Here is a 20,800-nt window from a genome sequence, read left to right as displayed (position 1 = left end):
GGTGCCACGAATAGCCAGGCCTTAAGGCTCATGCACTGTGCAGTGTAAGTGAAAAACAAAAAGTCACCAGGAGCATGAGAGAACCTGTTTTTGCAAATGAGACCTAGCATGTCTACTTCCCTTTTTTTGTTTAGTTCTGCTTTAAAAAGTTTCTGTGACTCCGTAGAGTATTGCTGGAAAGCCACCTTTATTTTACCTTCACTATTTACTCCAATGCTTTTATCTAACTAATATCACCAAACTTTACTGAAAGTACATGACTTCTAATTAAAATTTAATGTAAAGTAAAAATTACGTATTGCTACATACTATATAACTCTTCCAGTTGGTATAAATCTAATCACGATTTGATAAAATCTTTGCAAATCAGACGCCAAAATACCCATAGAATTAGCAAAAATGTGAAGCACACAATTTCCATATATACTTTATTAAGCTTATTTACACAAAAATGTACAGATATATTTTTTAATTATTCAATTCAATTTATATATTGTAATATATAAAACCATTGTGTCTGTTTTCTACAGTAGTAAAAAATACAAAATACGTTTGCTGCAATATATATTCTTCATATCTGTGACTTGTGTTTTGCATTGTTTTATATAGAAAAAGCAAATTGAATTATTTAAACCAAGACTAAATTCACTGCAAGTGTAGCTGGAGACTGGAAACATTCTACAGGTGTGGTTGTGGGGGTTACAAGTGTGGTTGGTCATTGAAGACATTCTTATAAAGAAAATCAAATATTGGGGACATTGCATACGACTGGAAAAGATCAATTGGAACCCTTTACAGAGCGGTGATCTCACTAATGGGACTTCTGGGTTACAAAGGTAACACCAATAACCAAGTACCAACAAACTTCAGGCTGGCCACCAGGAATCTGAACCTTTATCAAGTTTTTATTGCCGTCATGTCATATAACTTTCTGTTTTATTTATATATATATATATATATATATATATATATATATATATATATATATATATATTGGGTCATCCTTCCAATTAAAACATAAAGAAAAGACACATTTGTTGTAGGGTGATAAGGACTGGGAGCTTGGACAATTGGTTTTCTATACCAGTGTTTCTCAACTTTTTTTTAACATGCGGGAACCCTTGAAATAATTTTCAGGTCTTTAGGGAACCCCTTCTATAATTACTATACCCACAGTACATGAGTGTGGTGGTCAGTAGGAAGAATTCCTCTTACCATTGTGAAAAATGTCACCCTACAGATAGCCAAAAAGATCATTGGTGTTAAACTGACCTGAGAGGCACAGATTGCTCATTGCTTAAGGAACCCCCAGCAACCTCTGGAGGAGTAGAGTGTGTATGAAAAGGAAAGAAATGTTAAGGTTGTATGCCTATTGTAAAATCAGCTCAAAAATGAAATTATCTATGAAAACTATAACACTAATACTAACTGTGAACATTTAAATACATAAAAAAATGTGCAGCAAGGTATTATTGTGAAGTACGTTCTGGGGCTTGGTACAAGCTACATATTATAAATGAATGTGCCTAAAGCTGAGCTCCAGGCAAACAGCTAAACACACAGATGAAGTACATAGAAAGAAACAGTTTAACCTACCAAGGGATTAGTACTTTTGCTCACTCAGTTCTGATTTGTATCTCTGTAATATTTAAAGGTCTTCTTTCACCCCTAGTTTGAGAGTGGATCGTGCCACATGCGGTAAAATGTTCAAAAGGTTGGCTCTTTAAGAACTGGTGCAGCAGTGTGGTTGGCCAGGCTACTAGAAAGGTGCCAGCTGTCAGGAGCCTCATGGGAGTGCCTGTTCCTGCTGTGGGTCTGAACTTAGCATTGCCCATACCAAAATGTTCCAAAAGGGACAAGCTGACCCACATCAATGCAGCAGTGGCTTTGGCACCCCACCATGCATGCTCTTACGGTTTGATTTAAGGTCTCTTCAACTCTAGACAAAAGGAGATAAAGTTTGGGGCAATTATGTGATATCTCTGCAAATGAGGCACCATTTAAGACTCCTGCCACCCAACTACCCCAGCAATCACTGATTAGGGAACTCAGTAGATGGTCACTTGACTGCTAAAAAATAAACCCTATATAAAATATATATATTCTTGATTCAATCTAATACACAACCTCAGCTCACCAGCCAGGCATAGAGTTCATCATATACAGAATTATAAAGCAATATCACCATTTTTAAACTTCTTATCTGCTTGAGCTGTGGAATGTCTTTCCCAGCCCTGCCGTATTTTGGTAATCCGATTATCAACACATGGGATTATGAGAACGAATTTGAGGATCAGCACGATACACGGGATGACCAGAGACAGTGTATAGGCAGGGGGAATAGACCATCGGAATGAAGCCACATTCAGGAACTTGTTCCAGCCAAATACAAATGCGTGGCCTGTGCATAGCACCAGGGTGAGGTAGCCGAGTTTAGACTGAAAAGAAAAGTAAAGACAAATTTATTATATTTAAACCCAATCATTAATATCTCAGCAATGAACAAAAAAAGCCATGGTGATTTTTTAGATGCACAATGATGTTTTCATATTAAGGTTTATTATCCATAGATTTTCAGTTATTACTGTTATTGCTTGGTATTATATCACCATTTTATTCTGTGACCCTGTATATATAGGCAACAGGGGCTACTAATAATACATATTACTATTTGTTACGTGCCTGATACATCTTCATGAATATTACATACAACATTTGCAGATTTGATCCCTTCTGCCCGTCTGTATATTAGGTTTAGCACCCTTGGTCAGTGATTGCTAAAATAACAGGATACTCGACTACAGATTGTATTGTTTTTCAAATAAGACCAAGCAGACTGATCACATATGCAGAATACAAGCAAGGAATATTCATGTTAGACTGATGCTGAAAACCTATTCATGTGCAATAATTGCTAGTAGATGCACATGATTATTTATTATTTTACATTTCCTTTCTGCATGTTTTCCAGGTTATAACTACCTACTAGGGATGAACGAGAATGCCTGTGACATTTTCGCAAAATTTTCCTCGAACTCCCGATGGTTCCGCAAAATTTCGGCGAACCGATTTCACTGACCTATCAGAGGATCGAGGAAATCATTACAGGATGATTCCCACGGCTGCATTCCTGAAAGCAGCTGTGGGAATCCTCCTGGATGCGATCCCTAGGCGCTAAAGGTGCCTGGGGATCGCACCCAGGAGGACTCGCACTAAAGGTGCATGTGCAAAGGTTACATGCAAAGGTTACATGTTCAGTAAGCGAGAATGGCCTGATTCGCAGGGGGATCGAATTGTAAAATCTCGCTCGCTCATCCCTACTACCTACTTTAATAAAAAGGCTGTTTTTAATTATACACTCATAAGTCAATGGGCTCTATCTATAATACAAGGAGTCCAGCATTCCCCCAAACATTCCCTTGCTGCCATTAAAACAGGTAAACCTGGAAGATTCTTCATCAGGGGCTGTTTGGGAGACTGTTTGATTCCTTAGATATATGGAGCCTAATGAGTCAAGTTCATTCCCATTTTTCCCTCTTCCCTGCTTTTTTTATTTTGCCCCATGCAAAGTTGAGTCAAAAATCAGTGAAAGACAGCCCAAAGATAGGCAACTTCTGATTTTGCTAATATAAAATCCACATTCACATCCAGTGACCTTTCCTACTGTTCCTTAAATGTTTGTAAAAGTAATATTTTTTAAAAAAAATAAGTAAGTAAGTAAAAAAGGTAACTACACATATATACCACTAATTTAAAAAACAACAACAAAAGGGAAATCCAAGACGCCAAATCCATAAAGATCCTTAAATTAAAAATAAAATCTAAGAAAAAACAGACTCAGGATTGAAAATAAGAATAATACGTATACTTTGTGTATATAAAGGTGGATTTAGTCTTTCGATTAGGTAACACAGATATAATAGATATGTGTATGTAGGGGTTGGGGCTTTGCTTTGCCATACCCTAGTAGAAATAACATTGCAGGTTTGAGAGGTTTTAGAGATTGTCTGTGTTGGATAATACAGACAGTTCTGAGAAATTCTAATTGGTTCATTTGGCCTTTGTGTTTTTCCTTTGAGCTGTTTTGAACATTGCCCACAGAATGATTGAAATTCACCATAACATGGCCATAAATTGTATTCTGTGTGATTGCCTTACGTTTTATCACTGTATAGGAAGAATAACAGGAATGATCTTTCGCCTACCTGGACAAAGCGGAATTCTCTCCAGTTGACAGCGTTGCTAACAGATGGTAATGATGTTATTCCTAAGAGAACATAGAAGAAGAATCCCAAAATTCCCAGAGCTATGTATAAGTCTGTCCTCCAAGCCATGACCGTTTGGAAGGGGCTGGTTTCATTGCCCCTGGCCTGTTGAAAATGGTTCATAGTTATTCATGCTTGAATCAATACATCATCAACTCATTTTATTGATCTTTCAGTCTATGGATTGCAAAGAAAATAATATAGCATTTACTATTTGTGAGTGCTTGTTCAGATGAGTGGTTAAACAAATGATTTACTAAAGCTTCATCTCTTCGAAAATGTAAAGGAAGGATCAAGCTCTAATGAGTGTATTTTTTTTCCAGACTTTTAGCAGACAGCATAGTTTCAGTACAGTTATTGCTCATTTTAGGTGTTTCAGTTTTTTGGGCATGGGGCGTTACATGCAAACAAATTATATCCTCCTTTCTTTTTTTACTCCTTTAGATTTTGTGCAAGTCAATCTCAGTTCTAGAACACCTATAGCATTTTCAGGAGTTTACTAAAACCCATTCTAGTCCATAGCTGCTCCCAGGTGCCTAGTGGTTGAAATTAGGCATTAAGTAATTGTTAACCGCACCGGAATGGTAAACTTTGTTTATACCAAAATAAAGGGTTTGATTTTCTTGGGTCAATGTTTCCTAACTTTTTTTTTACATGGAAGAACCCTTGAAAATAGCTTTCAGGTCTAAAAAGAATATCAACTATAATTACCATATCCACAACTCACAGTATATTAGCATTGTAGTCAATAAGAAGAATATCACCCTTATAAAAAAGGCAGAATTCACTCATTGCTTAAGGAACCCCTAGCAATATCTGGAGGGTACCATGGAACCCTGGTGGAGAAACTTTGTCTTAGGTAATGAGAAAGTGTTTGCCAAATGAATGGGCTCCCAACTGAAATGTAAAAAATGTTCTGGTGATAAAAAGTAATCTAAATGAAAAAAAGCACCAAAAACCCCAACATAGTGCAAGTGCCCTATCCATGGTGCAGGATACACGACTAGCTTGCAGACATTTTAATATTGGACCATAAAAGCTGCAGCTTTGGCACCAATCAATAAAAGTATTGTAGTCCATGTTGGGCAGACAACCAGTGTATGCAATGGTGGACCCTAGTATACATTTCCTTTAAAAAAATGTGCTGTGCTGAACCATCACAATATGAGAAGCCATGTGATACACGTGTTATAAATTTCCCTTAGAAGTTCAACCGACGTACCTGAGCGATGGTATTGGTCGCTATTCTGTGCCTTACATAATATCGAATTGGAATCACCAGAGTATAAATGGCATGGAGAAAGGCGTAGGACAAAGCAACCAATCCTAATTGCTTCCTACACAGCATCCATCGGTCCAGCCAATTGGGGAAGCGACTGTACTTCGTCCCACGGTACAGTTGAATAATAGCAGCAAACACACCTGGAAGGTACACCAAGGCCAACAACATGAGCGAGACTATGGGAAAGACTTTGTTGGGAATGGAGATGGCCATTCGGAAAGAGACATCTTTTTCAAGGACAGCCGCAGAGTAGATGACGTCTTAAATTACGCAGTAAATAAACACGAGCACGGTTAGTCCTGCGCATAGGTAGATGGGGAGCCTCCACATCGGGAAAAGCTGGAGAGGATAATTCTCTATTTCTTTAGCTGCCAATAATGATCCTTTATCTTGAGGTGTCAACCCAATGGCGCGCACAATGTCTATTACCTTCTGTTTGGCTGCATTGTCATCTGAGCACACAAAGACCTGGAGTACAAAAATATGCACAATATATAAAGAACAATGGTATAAACATATCCTTTTCTATATTTTCTGAATACAAATCTAACCAATCCTAATCCAAATATAATTTATAGATGGTTACCTATCATCTATGTAGGATAAATATGTAAAGGATGCAGTTCCATGAATTTTTTGGTATGGCTGCCCTTCAGAACTAGAAGTATGAAAGCTCTCCATGGGGTAATGAGGGTGAAAGCCTAGAGACTGAACCCCAACTCTATCTGAAATGGAAGACAACTATTTTTGTTCAGTTTTATTTCATGAATTTCCTTTGATGGCTCATACTGTATAGCACAATGACCTTTCGTTACTGAGAAATTGCCCCATAGGATGGAATTTTTCTAGGAACTCATGGGGTTCAAATGATGACTTCATGACTGCATGGATCTCCTATGGATGTCCTAGTTTCCTTTCACTTTCCAAAAACATGGAATGTTAGGGTAATTGGTTTATGCCTGTGGTAGTTATCTAAGTGTGATCTTTAACAGACAACTCTTACCTGTCTGCTGGCATCCAAGGTTCCAGACTGCAAAGACCACGCTGACACTGTGTTAAACGCCTTGACAACTTTAGCCCCTGGTAACATCTGGGCAAGATATTCCGCATTGGATTCTGGGTATTGGTCTATCTTTAGGTTGTTACTGATGTCCACTATGACTTTTCCATCCAAAACATCCTCAAGTTCCTTGAGAAAAGGGTCATAATGATCCCTCTGTACGGCTACAATGATTATTGGGCATTTTTGTGCTGCCTCGGCATGGCCAAGCACTTCCACTCCCCTGAGGAGCAAGCTGGCCTTTGCAGGGTTTCTGCTCCCAAATATAACATGGAAGCCACATTGTAGCAATTTATATCCAAGTGATCTGCCAAAGTCTCCAGTTCCAAGAATACAAATGCTGTTGTTCTTTTCTGTGAAATCTGAGTTTAGGGGGGTCAGGTTGGTTCCGTTGGTTTCCATTGTCTGAAAAAGAAACATAAAAAATTATTTTCTGCAGAGGTTTTTAGTTTTCTTTTTGATTTTGTGATATCTGTATTTAAAAAAAATGGTCTTACATTGTACCGAAGTGTGGGTACAGATACAAAGTAGCTCAGAGAGTTCATTTATTTTACAATAGCTAAAAAATGTTGGGCAAAACATCATGTTGATGAATAACATTTACTCTTTACCTGAAAATGCCATTTAGAAAAAGAATCTCATTTTATACGCGGGTCAAGCCACTTGATAACACTATGTCTCTGTTTATAGTGTATAACAAACTCCTGCTATCTGAGACATTATTGGAGTTTGCTACAATTCTGCACAAAAGGTCATTTAGGAGCAAGTGACCCATCATAACATCCTTAAATATACAAAATACTTTACCTGTAGTAGGGGGAAAAATACTGTCTGAGCCCATTTTTCCTCTTTTAAATAAATATTACAAAATACAACACATAAATAAATATAACACACCATAAATATGTTTATTCTTTTCATTTTTTCAATAATTTCTGTTGATTACTGTTTATAATGTTAGGAGTGATGGCTGCATTTTGTGCATTCCCTATTTTGCTATTCCATATGTTTGCTATGCAAATGTTTTGAATCCTGGATGAGATCCATTCTAGGTTTGCAGGATCACCCAGCTTTACTGATGAAAGTGTATTCTCTCCAGCCTTGGAGAGCTTTATTAAATCAGGCCCAATATGATTTCTCTTCTTTTTTAAAGGATTAGTAGGTTTTTAAGTCGGTTTATACTCGAGTAAGGTAGATGGAAAAAGTTGATTAAATTGAAAATTAAACAAGTGAATTCTTACACATAGATAGAACAGACAAATTACACACAGTATATGGTTCCACAAACATAACTTGAGAAGTATATTTCAAATGGACACGAAAGGTCAGATATGGAGACCGAGTACATAGTATGATATGATTTTACGTCACTATTGTCTAATTTTTGTTTCCCTGCACAGCCACAAATGAATTCAGTATGCTTGTCACCCTACTAGTTCTTTCGTGTGCCTTGTTTCTTTTCAATAACCATTATACAGCTCGAAAACACAAATTACATGTAGAAAAGAGGAAGTCGTACACATATACAAAGTGCAATCAAGGAAATCCCCTGATTGTAATTGACATATATTTTAAATTATTTCTGTTTTAATAGCTTGACTTCTCTAAAAACAAAATGTAACACAACATAGAAAGATCAGAAAATCTAAATGGTGAAAGTTGGAGAACAGAGCCTGGAGCTGAAAGAGAGGGCCTGATTTACTAAAGCTCTCCAAGGCTAGAGAGGATACACTTTCATCAGTGAAGCTGGGTGATCCAGCAAACCTGGAATGGATTTCCTAAAAGTCAGTTAGTAAATGTTTTCAATCTTGGACTTGATCCATTCCATGTTTGCTGGATCATACAGCTTCACTGATGAAAGTGTATCCTCTCCACCCTTGGACTTTATAAATCAGGCCCAGAGTCCTTTGGGCAAGGTACTTTTGGGAAAGAGTTTGGGAACAGTGCGACTGTTAATCAAGTGGGATCACAGTAATAATTTCCTGTTTTTTTTAAACAGCATGTTTTAACATTGTTGTTTAAGCCTAAGTTATCTTGTTTTTTTCATACAGTGAGATCATGTCTTGAGTCACAAATTGTGTGTCTTGTCCATCCTTAAGTGCTAAGTCAGAGAGTGCTACAGGTGTAATTGTCACTCCAAAACAGACTAAACTGTCTGCCACCAGTGTGGAATAATTAAACCGAATCAGTCCTGGATTGGTGCTTGTTCAACCTCCTGTTCCCGATTGCATGGTGTTAATGCACCATCACCTACCACCATAGTGCCACCACCACAACAACCACCAACAGCACAATTACAGGTGAACAGAATAGGTCAATATATTCAGACTGTCTTTATGTCATCCGAGGTTCCTAAAAATAGCAAACTAAGAAACCATTTCTATAATAATCATTAAAAAAAACTATTCTAAATAAAGTTTTCTCAACTGATTTGACCTAATTCAGTATGTTTTTTTTAGTTCCACTCACCTTTACTCAATGTATCAGTACTTTTTTTGTGCACACCTGACCCTAATTAACCACATATAAATGGAACTCTAAACTTCTATCTAATGCCTGATCAAAAGTTAGAGCAAGTCTGTTATTCTCTTACTTTTGGCTAATTGCCCATGCTTTGTAATAATCCTTTGCATTATCTAGACTGTATTTGTGCCTAGCTTGTTGGTACTTGCCCTGAATATTGGCATGTTACAGCCCTGCAATTGCCAGTCATTGCCTTTCTGGAACCTGTTTGTCATGACCCGGCCACCAGACTGATTTGTTTTTTGGACCAACACTGCTATGCATCTGTATTTCAATTTGTCGCTGAAGACACAGCAGGTCCTCCAAACTTAGAAAAAAAGGGTGGTGATCAACTATGTGGTCACAATCAGGTGCAATGAAGGAGCATTAATATTATTATTAATAATAATAATAATAATAATAATAATATTATTCATTAATAATTAGTATGCAAATAGCACCAACATATTACGCAGCGCTGTACATTAAATAGGGGTTACGGTGACAGACAGATACAGACAGTGACACAGGAGCAGAAGAGAACCCTGCCCAGAAGAGCTTTCAATCTAAGAGCAGGGGGAAGTATCACACAATAGGAGGAGGAATATGAATTGGTACGTAAGTAGTGAGTAAGAGTTTTAAGAGACAGAAGAAGATGGGTTGGTGAGTTTGAAAAGAAGGGTTTGATATTTAAATGAACAGAAAATAGGAGCAAGCTGAATAGGACGACGAAGAGATTTCAAGAGAGTCGGGGCAACTCTAGAAAAGTCTTGGAGCCCTGGGTGTGAGGAGGTTATGAGTAAGGAAGTTATTAGCAGGTCATTGGAGAAGCAAAGAGAGCGGCTGGGAGAGTATTTTTGTATCAGGTCAGAAAGGTAAGTGGGATAAGAACTGTGGAGTGATTTGAAGGCAAAGCACAGAAGCTTGATTTTATTGAAGGTAAAATGGAAGCCAATGAAGAATACAACAAAGAGATGCAGCAAATAAAGAGCGGTAGGAAGGATGGATATATCTGCCTGCAGCATGGCCAAGCTCAGGAAAATCAATCTTTTTTATCTTGTTTTTAGTTTTAGTTGAAAATCTCTTTGTATCTGCGGAACATTCTGACAAGTGGTTTTCATTCAAGGTAACCTCCACTTATGTCTTTGTCATTGTGCTGTATGTTTAGTCTGAATCGCCCATGTTTGTGAGAGGTTCACTTTATCACTATAATTACCTTGTAGGTTAAATGATTGTTTATACCGATAAAATGTCAGGAAAACAATAATGTTTAGAGAACCATTTTTTCACCAATCATTTCTGACAGCTATATCTTGTTTTATCTGTCATCCCTAATCATCTTTGTACTTAGAACAACGTGAAGTTGTCTGCGCAGATTAAAAACAATGTTAGTGACATTTTCGGAGAATCTTCCCAAAATTGGCCCTTGTAAAGGCCAGGCTGGGCAATGAGGACGTTTATGAATGTTAGACCTTGCTTTCCCCTATTATCTGTTGTTCTAGTCAGGAATTGATCAGAATAACCTTTAAAACAGTTCCAAAAAAGAAAAGGTGTTTTTGTTGTTACCTGTCTCTTCATTGGAAGAATTTATCAATTGGAGACACAGGGAACACAAGTTGGGTAACCCAGCATATGACACATACAGCACAGCATACTGAGTGTGGCAGCCCAGCATGTGTCTTGTATAGCACAGTGTAAAGGTTCCCACCTTAAGCCAAGGGCATAATATGAACAACAAAGAATGGATTGGGGCAGTGGGATCATTTATCTCTTCCAGTCTGGGAGAGGTTTAATAAATCAAGCCCAATGAATGAAGTGAAGTAGTCCAGAGTATGTACCATACGGCACATCGTACTCAGTGCCGCAGCCTAGCGTTCTTGTGCAGCAGTGTAAAGGTGAGATAGCCAAGAGAATGCCATAAGCAACATGGAGTATGGATTGAGGCAGTGCAGGGTATGTCATTACAAATGGTCCTGATTTATTAAAGCTCTCCAAGACTGGAGAAGATAGACTAATATGGGGAAACCGGGGTGATCCAGCAAACCTGGGAGGGATCTGGTCTGGAAAGGTTTTGCAATAATAGTTTATCTTCTCCAGTCTTGGAGAGCTTTAATATATCAGGCTCAATGAAAGAAGTAGGATAGTCCAGAGTATGTCACACATAGCGCATTATACTAAGTGTAACATCCTAGAATCGTGTACAGGACCATATGGGGGAGAGACACTTGAGGGCAGGCAAGATACATACTTTGTGGAAGAGCCAAGTGTATGTCATGGGCAACACAGTATGGATTGGGGCAGTGCAGGGTATGCCATTAACAACATGAAGTATGAAGTTGGGTTATCCAGGGTATGTTGCATTCAGCACATTATACCAGGCAGCTTATCCTAAAGCAGTGATTCCCAACCTGTGGTCCGCGGCTCTGGCCGGTGCACCCCCCAGGAGAAGGACCCCGCTTGGGGGGGGTGCACTGGCCAGAGCTGTGGACTATGTCTCCAACATGCAACGCAGGCTTAGGGCGGTAGGCGGGTTGTGTCTCTGGGCTCAGACCTGAAATGGGAGAATGTGGGAGGAATGTGATGCGGGTTCTGGCATCATGACGTCACTCTGGGGGAATTTTCTTCTGTTTGAGTGATACATGGTTCCCTGGTCCAGGGTCCATAAATTTAGTGGTCTGTGACATCCAAAAGATTGCAGACCACTGTCCTAAAGTATGTCTTGTCAGAAGAATGTAAAGGTGAGAAAGCCAAGAGTATACATTGAGCAACACAGTATGGTTCTGAGCAATGCAAGGTATGTCATTACCAGAACAGTGAATAAAGTGGGTAAGTCCAGAGTATGTCACATACAAAACATCATACTAAGTGAATCATCCTGGAATATGTCTTTTACTGCACAGTTTAAAAGTATGAAAGCCAAAAGTATGTCATGAACAACACAGTATGGATTGGGGCAGTCATTACCAGCATGGTGTATGAAGTTGAGTTGTCCAGAGTGTGTCACATACAGCACATCATACTAAGTGTATAATCATAGTTTATGTCTTGTAGAGAACCCAAGTGAGAGACAAATGATGGCGGAGCCAATAGTATGTCATGAACAACACAGTATGGATTGGAGCAGTCATTACCAGCATGGTGTATGAAGTTGAGTTGTCCAGAGTGTGTCACATACAGCACATCATACTAAGTGTATAATCATAGTGTATGTCTTGTAGAGAACCCAAGTGAGAGACAAATGATGGCGGAGCCAATAGTATGCCATGAGCAACACAATAAGGATTGGGGCAAGGTTTGTCATTACCAGCACAATGTTTAAAGTGGGGTATGCTACAAGCAGAACAACAAACTCGGTGTATCATCCTAAAGTATATCTTGTACAGCACAGTGGAGTATAGGAGCACAGTACTCCATGGCATCAGGAAGAGGTGGCTGAAACAGACCACCACTGCAGTATTGATTCAATTTAATAATTGATTATTACTCCATTCTGGTGGCAGATACTGTAGCCATTTTAGGGAGCCATTTCCTCCTGGTGTACTAAAACTCTCTTCGACTTGACTCTCAAAGGCAGGGCTCAGTACAGAATTACCCCTTGTCCCCCCATGATGGTGCCCTGTTTATATTATTATACCAGGTCACACCGAACCCATAGACTTGCACAGAGAGGAGCAAAGCAGTCCCTATACACCAGCAAGTAAACCTGGAAATATTATAAACTAATATGTTTCTCAGATGTTTCCGAATTATACGCAGAAAATTTTTTTTTACAGATTATCCCACAAATGATAAGATTCCCTTCTCCATCTGAAAAATACTGTAATACGTCCTGCTTTCCTATTATTAAACCTTTTTACATCATGTGATAAATCATTTTTTTTTTTAGGAGTAAACTCCATTCATTTGATGATTCAACTGATACAACTGCAGAGTATGAACTTTTTCCATTACAGTAAATTCCCAGCATGCTTTGTGAAAGTCATACATCTTCTCTCTCTGCTCATGCCAGCTATAAATTCCATTTCCATTTAGAACTGTGAGCGGCGTACACCTGTGAGCCGGGGGACCAGATGCTGCTTTATCTTTTATTTTTTATAACCTGCAAACATTTTTGGAGCGTGTTTGCCTCGATAATCATTTTTTATTCTGAATGCGAGGTAGTTCATGATTTTATGGTAAATATTGTTTTGTTAGGTATATAAAATGCTGCTTATGCTTGTCTCCATCTGTCCATCTAAACCCAACATAGAGGTGACAAAGTATGGAAAGTGAGATGGATTGTTTTAGATGGGGATAAAACTTCCTTATTGCAGTCCTACTATCTGGTTTAGGAGAAGGGGAAAATTGGCAATTGCACAGGGTGTCCACCTTCTCCAGACCCCTGAGGGTGCAATGAGCTGGAATGCTGGGCATTTAGTGGCCCACATGCCCATGATCCCATTTTGTCTAAAGCTAGTCCTGTCCTGCTAATCCAGCTGCCTAAATATAGCTAAGCCACTGTCCTAAAAAAATATGCAGATTGAGAAATTGGACTTTGGTGACATCAATAGCCTATTAAAGTTTTCATGATCAGGCAGGGTAATATGCAGAACGGGAGAGGCAATGTCCCTTTTGTAAAAATCTCCCCCACCTGCCTTATCGCTCCAGGTTTCTGGCCCTGCCAGCTTTGATTGCCAGCCAAACCTGGCAATCCCAGCTTCCTATATGCCAGGGCTGAATAGACTCCTACATACCTGTGCGGGAGTTTTATCATCCTGACACAGCCAATAAAAATGGCCAAAGGTCATCTCTGGGGGGGAGGAGTGAAAAAAGGTGGCGGTGCCCAACAATGGAAAGTGTAATGGTAAGTTGCACAGGTTTAAATCTGTTTTAAGTATAAAAGGCAAAGTTGGCACTTTCAGCACAGATATTTATCTCGGCAAAGGTTTGTTCTAAAGCAAATCTAAGCTTTGCCCATGCAAGTCAAAACAAGTTCATTTTGATGCCACTGTCTCAGCAACTCATCTTTCTTTCACTTCCCCGCCATTAATTTAAGTAGTAAGGTGGAATATCTAATCTTTCCAGGTATGGAGATCATGTGACTCAGCCTTTTTCCTCCCATATGAGTTTGGAGATTGTTTTGTTACACAGTGGGGTTGAAAAAAAAAAGGGTCCATCAAGTTCAAACACTATAAACCAAGTAGGAAACTAAATATTCTAGATGGAAGCTTATAGGCACGGCTGATCCAGAGGAAGGTAAAAAAAACTTTATAAATTATGGTTGTGTAAGGGCAGGGAGAGAGTCCAAAGCTCAGTGCAACTTTTTTTCCCAGCAAAGGGATTTGGAAGGCAAAGAAAAGAGGGACTACAGTGAGGGCTCACAAAAATACATCGGGGGGGGGGGGGGGGGGGGATTGGGGTTAAAATGAGATAATGTAATGGTTATTGTTAGGGTCAGGACTACATAGAGTTATTATGAGGGTCACTTGGGGGTGAATGTGTTAGGGTTAGTGTTAGAGCTACAGCGAGGATGAGTGTTAGGGGCATTAAGAACCGCTATGAGCTGTAATGTTTATCATGGGCAGAACTGCCGCCCCCCAGGTTTGTTTTGCGCCCAGGAGAGCCCATTCCCATGGTTCTCCATTATAGGTATGAAATAGCTTGTATATATGCAGGTAGGCTTAGTGTTAGGATTACAGGGAAGGGCTAGCATAAAAATTACAGGTAGGCTAAGTGTTAGGGTTACAAGGTGGTAAGTGGGAGAATTACTGGGAAGGTTAGTGCTAGAGTTACAGTAAGAGCTACTGCGAATATTACAAGGAAAGTAATTGTTAGAGTCACTGGATTCAATTAACATCAGTTTGAAAGGCTTCTAAGACCCTTCAACCTACACTCTCAGTTGCATTTGACCTAAAGCTGACCTGTTCCTAACTTGCAGTTGACCTTTCTTAAGTAGGTTTTGCTTTAAATACTTGCATGAAAATGACACAAATCCTTAGGTTTACAATAGAAAGACCTTAGGTCTGATTTACTAAAGGTCTCAAAGACTGGATAAGATAGACTATCATGGGAGAACCCGAGTGATCCAGCAAACCCGGAATAGATTTCATAAAATCAATTGGTATTATTTGGCAAAATGTTTTTTTCCTGGACCAAATTCATTCTAGTTTTGCTGGATCACTCAGGTTCTCCCATGATAGTCTTTAAGAGCTTTAATAAATCAGGCTCACTGTTCTTTGTTTCTGCACTGGAAATGACCAAGTACTGACTACAAAGCTACTTTACATTGACATGCTGGGTTTTCTTTTCAGTTTAGTAGAGCTGCACAATGGATGAGCCATAATGCTTGCAATCTAAATGCACGTCTCAATTAAACGTCACTTCATGTCTCAACAATCAGCAAACCAAAAGAGGTCAAATGATTCCAATGAACCCCACCTGACCCCTACAAAGACAAAAAATTCTATTTGGGCAGCACGGTGGCTTATTGGTTAGAACTCCAGCCTTTGCAGTGCTCGGTCCCAGGTTTGAATCTCGGCCAGGACACTATCTGCATGGAGTTTGCAGGTTCTCTCCGTGTTTGCGTGGGTTTTCTCTGGGTACTCCGGTTTCCTTCTATATTCCAAAAACATGTCATTCGGGTAATTGACTTTCCCTAAATTGACCTTAGACTGTGGGAATGACATCTGACTGAGGTAGGGGCATTAGATTGTGAGCTCCTTTGAGGGACAGCTAGTGACATGACTATGGACTTTGTACAGCGCTGCGTAATATAATGGCACTATATAAATACTATTAAATAATAATAATTTCCATAAAGCAAAACCCCACTTATCATACAGCCAAACCTGGAAAGTCACAGCAAAAAACAAAAAGCTCACTGTATTTCCTTGTTGAAACTTCACACGCCAGGACAATACAAATCAAACTCCAATTCACTTACCAACAAGTGACAGATGTGTTTCATAAAAGATACAACAAAGCCCGAGAGGAAATATTCAGCGAGGTCTCTCCTGTGTGAACGAGCTCTCCGTGTCTCCGCTGAACCCTGAACTGCCTGTATTGTATTTTGGCTGAAGATTTCACAACATTACAGAAATTACATTTTGCTGACAGATTTGGCAAAAGTAAAGAAAGAATAAAAATAATAAAAAAAAGTAAAACGAAAATTAACCCTTCCAGGACCTCCTAAAATTTCTGGTTTCTCTGAGTCATTGAAGAAGATTCTGAACAGATAATATTTACCTGCATGTAAAAGATGCTCTTTAACAAGATCTGAAGACGCCTTGGAGAAATGGATTCAATGACAAGCTGCGGCTGCTGAGTGTTTTTAATGCCGGTCTCGGCTGATCCTTGATCCTCTCTATTTATTTTGGTTGAAGATTTCACAATGTCTCTGCTACCCGGAAACCGAGGCTTGACGAAGCATCTGCCAAAGTCAAACAAGGCACAAAAAAATGTAACACACATTTTGTTCTTGGCAAAAAGTTTTGGAAACTAAAAAAAAAATGAGTATAACAGGTTCCAAATGTAAAAGCTTTAAAATAAAACTGGAAATAAAATAAATAAATATAAAATACTCAATTAAAATTAAAATTGGCAACTTTTGTTTTAATACTTACCTTCAGTTCAGCATTGTTTGCTGCAGTGAGTCTTCCCCACCACTAGATGATGCCAATCTTCATGGTTGAATGACGTCGGCTTCACTTATTACACTTCCAGTGAGCTATGGCTGTCATGGACACACTTCCTAGGGGTGCTTACATGGGGACCTGGGACCCCTATTCTTAGGTAGTAATTGGTACCTAGACATGATTATGGCATGAAAGTGGAACTTAAAAATTACAAAAAATAAATCTGTGCAGGTGCAAGGTTATCTGATTTGTCTTCCTTCAAATGCAAAAATGAGCACATGTCTCACTCTGCACATGTGAGGGATTGAGCACTTGTTTTTATTATATTTGAGGAAAGCCCCTGTATCATACTTACCTCTTCCTTGCTAAATCACAGGTCTCTCTCTCCTGCCTGTGCAGGTAGTTCAAAGCCCACGTGTGCCTGCCCTTCCATATTTAATCAGTATCGCTACTTCCACTGACTATTCAGGAAAAAGTAATCATTCCTGGCTATTCAGCTAGCTTAGACACAGCACTCTGAATTTGTGTTTAATTGCCAGCCAATGTGTTTAATTTAGTGCTGAGCCCCCTAGCTCTGCTGAGCAGTTCCTGTACACATGTTGGTTAATTCAATACTTTCCTTGTCCAGGTGTTGTGGTAAGCCTTTATTACTACTAAGTCTGTTGTGACCTTGCCTGTTCCCTTGTATTGTTGCAGTGACCCCTATGTCTCCTGTGTCACCTGAGCCTCCTGACGCTTTCTGCCTTCCCCTGCATCTGTGGTGGCCCCCGTGTCACCCGTGTTTATTTCCTGGATTTCTGGTTCTTGATGGCTGGCTCTGTTCCTGACCTCTCTTGCTTGCTGCCTGCCTCGACCTTGGCCTTGCTTGCAAGTTCTCCTGCCTTGTGATTTGGTGGTGTGCTTTATCCTGCCCAGCATTGTGTGCCCAATAACCGAAACCTAGCAGCAGCCAGCACTGCAACATCCTCACCACTAGAGGCTCTGGAGAAGACATGGCTGCTGCTTAGATTCTGCATGTTGGCCTTTCTCAGGGCGCACACCACTTTGCGAGCTGTAGCGCCCCCTGGAGGCTTTGTGTCCCAAAGTGTGACTCCCTGATAAAGCATGCCAATATCGGGCTCGTGCAGAAGCATCAGCCTGGAGCCTCCTGGGATATGTGATGCCAGTATCCCAGTAGGCTGCAGGTTTCCTCTTCATTACCTATCGCCACAACAATAAACAGCGAAGGGGCAAAGATTTCCAAAAAAAAAGAGTAAAAAACCAACTTGTTTCATTATGTTTTACATTTGTTAAAAATGTGATGATAAGTCAGCTTTAACCCATCCCCTGGGTAAGTCATTTAGTGAATTTATATATTCTCAAAGCTGAACGGTGCTATTTTTTACATTTTATATTGCAACATATGCCCCATGGCAGTGCCCAGCTCCCCAGCTATTCACCCATCAGTCCTGCTGTCATAAGCTGTTGGTATTGCCTAATTCAGGAATTTTTCTTTTTTGTTTGCAGATGTAAAATGTTTTCTGAACCACATATTTGGCTTGCCTACAATTTTCTGTCACATCGTGGATAGCTACGAGTTCACAAACACGCTTGGTTGGATCTGGGTACTGATGTATGAGTAGGACGTGTATCATTGTTCTCGTTTGGTGCCATGTAGAGCAGGGAGGGTAACAGGTGGCAGATATGGAAAAGTTTTCCCTTTACCTTGACCAGATGAGTTTTTAGGGTAAAATATATCCAATTGTTGGGTAGGGCAGCCAGGGATTCTGCCATGAATGTCCTCTTTCAGACACTTCGCCCCGTCACTGTCTCCCAACACAAGTTTCCGATTGGTGACCAAGAGCAGATAGGGCAATTCTGCATGGCTCCTAGCAGCTGGCACTTTACAGAACCAGCTGGCACCTTACAGTACACTTTACAGAACCAGTGTCTGCACGTTTGTCAGCTGGCAAGTTCGATCTTGCGTGAATCGGGCCTTTCTCTCTTACCGAAAATGTAAGTGAGAACGGCCTTCTGATTCGCCGAGAGTTCGAGCTCTCACCGAACAGGAGGATTCGGTGGAAATCCTCTGCGATCCCCAGGCACTGGAGGTTAATTAAGCTGTAGTGCCCCTGGGATTGCACACTCTTCTCAATGAATGCAGCCACAGCTGCAATCATTGAGAAGATGCCCAGCAGGGGAGAACCTTCTGACATTCTAATATGACATTGTACAAATTATACATTTGTGTCTGTAACAAATGTATCCTATGTAAGAGATACTTATTTTACAATGTCAGGAGGTTCTCCTTTGCCGGCATGTTCTCAATGATTGCAGCTCTGGCTGCATTTATTGAGAAGACAGTGCCATCCCGGGGAACTAGAGGTTAATTAACCTCCAGTGCCCCGTGGATCACAAACAGGATGATTCCCAGGGCTGAACACAGCTCTGGAAATCCTCCTGATTTAATTTCCTCTTCCGATGGTTTCACAAAATTGGTTTGCCGAAATTTTGCGGTACCAACTTGTACCAAGTTCTAGGAAATTTTCGCTAGTGAGTGGTACATGGTAACGTCCCCTTGCAGCAGCTCCATAGGGAATGAATAGGGATGCCAATGAGTGGTACCTGTACTACTCACTGCGATACATATTCATTCCCTATGGAGCTGCCACAAGGAGATGATACCATGTAGAGGCGACAGTTCCTGGCATGGAGAAACGCACCACAACCTCACTACCAGTGTGAACATAGCCCTAGGGGTTATTTATAAAGCAGTGAATCTGTTTCACTAAACATTCTCTGGAGAGGAATCCCTCAGGTCCATGTGATTTCAATGGCAGTCATTACTTCTCCTCCAGAGAATGTTTGGTGAATCTGAGATTCACTGCCCTAAAAGTGCTCATTTTAACACATTTTATGCAGTCATTTTCCACTGTTGGCACCAGCAGGAAACTCATCGTGTGAAATGCCATCGTATATACACAGTGATTTATTACAGGAACTATTCAGTGAAAGTTTATTTCTATGTACACTATTATTATTATTTTTATTAATAAACAGGATTTATATAGCGCCAACATATTACGCAGCACTGTACATTAAATAGGGGTTACAAATGACAGACAGATACATACAGTGACACCCTGCAGTGAACCTGCCCAGAAGACCTTACAATCTAAGAAACTGCTGCAGTATTCAGATCGGGCTATTTTACTCAAGGCATTCCATCTGTTTGGATAGCAAAATGAATTATCCCCTGAAAGAGTTATATCACTTCATTTAATAAATGAGAAGAAGCTGACTTCAACTATCCAATCATGTGCACCCTATTTTTTTAATCCTTGCAGGTGATTGGGTATTCTTTGCACCACAGCTTGTGAATCGTCCCTTCTAAGGTCAATATTCACTTTGATAAGTGAACAGCCTAAACTCCTTTAGTAAATCAGCTATGATGTCTCCAGCCTTCTGAACATGAAGAAGATATTAATCTGCATGCCTGGCTTAGCTGTCACCAATTATCAGGAATACCAGAGGCGGGCACAGCGGATATTTGGGAGTGCTGCCAATCTGATCCCTACATGGATTATGTCTGTGTTCTCGGTCTTCGTGGGTTATGCAATGCAACACTTTAGGATAAATCCATCAACAGAGTAACGCTTTCCATATTTCTGCAAATGTAATCTCAGGGTTACTGAGTTAATCACATAAAAAGCAAAAAAATAAATATTTATGGAGCCTAGACATTCATTAACTTCTGAAGCAAGCTTTGAGATAAAGAAACAACTGCAAACTATGTCATGGTCATTAAAGAGTTACAAGAGGCTGCAGAAAGAGCGCACCCCCTAAGATCACCCACAACCTCAAATGTGTTTAGCAAAAGCTTTCTTCTGCAAATCATGCAAACTGCTCCCTTCAAGCCTCTGTTCTTCACACAACAAGCAGGGAAGGCCTTATTGTATCTAGGAGGCCTCCCTGTGTCGGATGTCCTGAACCCGGGGACTACTTGTATGACTATAGATATTTGAAAAAGTATTTGCTTATGCAGTCAATCTCCATAGAGGATGTTGGTGGTTTTCAATATTTCTGTTTGAACACTAGA

At 39.9% G+C, this 20,800-nt stretch overlaps 1 protein-coding gene across 1 annotated transcript; it reads right to left on the bottom strand.

Moving 5' to 3' along the window:
* Positions 1-414: 414 nt before the first annotated feature.
* LOC140331633 (metalloreductase STEAP4-like) lies at positions 415-16,182 on the bottom strand. Its single transcript, XM_072412816.1, is given in 5 exon segments — positions 415-2,438; positions 4,206-4,370; positions 5,488-6,015; positions 6,551-7,012; positions 16,032-16,182. Coding segments are annotated over 5 exon segments (1,449 nt in total). The 5' UTR covers positions 16,056-16,182; the 3' UTR covers positions 415-2,168.
* Between the last annotated feature and the right edge of the window lie 4,618 nt (positions 16,183-20,800).

This window comes from Pyxicephalus adspersus, chromosome 5, assembly GCF_032062135.1.
Source record: "Pyxicephalus adspersus chromosome 5, UCB_Pads_2.0, whole genome shotgun sequence".
Classification (NCBI taxonomy): Eukaryota; Metazoa; Chordata; class Amphibia; order Anura; family Pyxicephalidae; genus Pyxicephalus; species Pyxicephalus adspersus.
The sequence above is the reverse complement of the archived record's forward strand: the minus strand, read 5'-3'. Positions and strand labels throughout refer to the sequence as shown.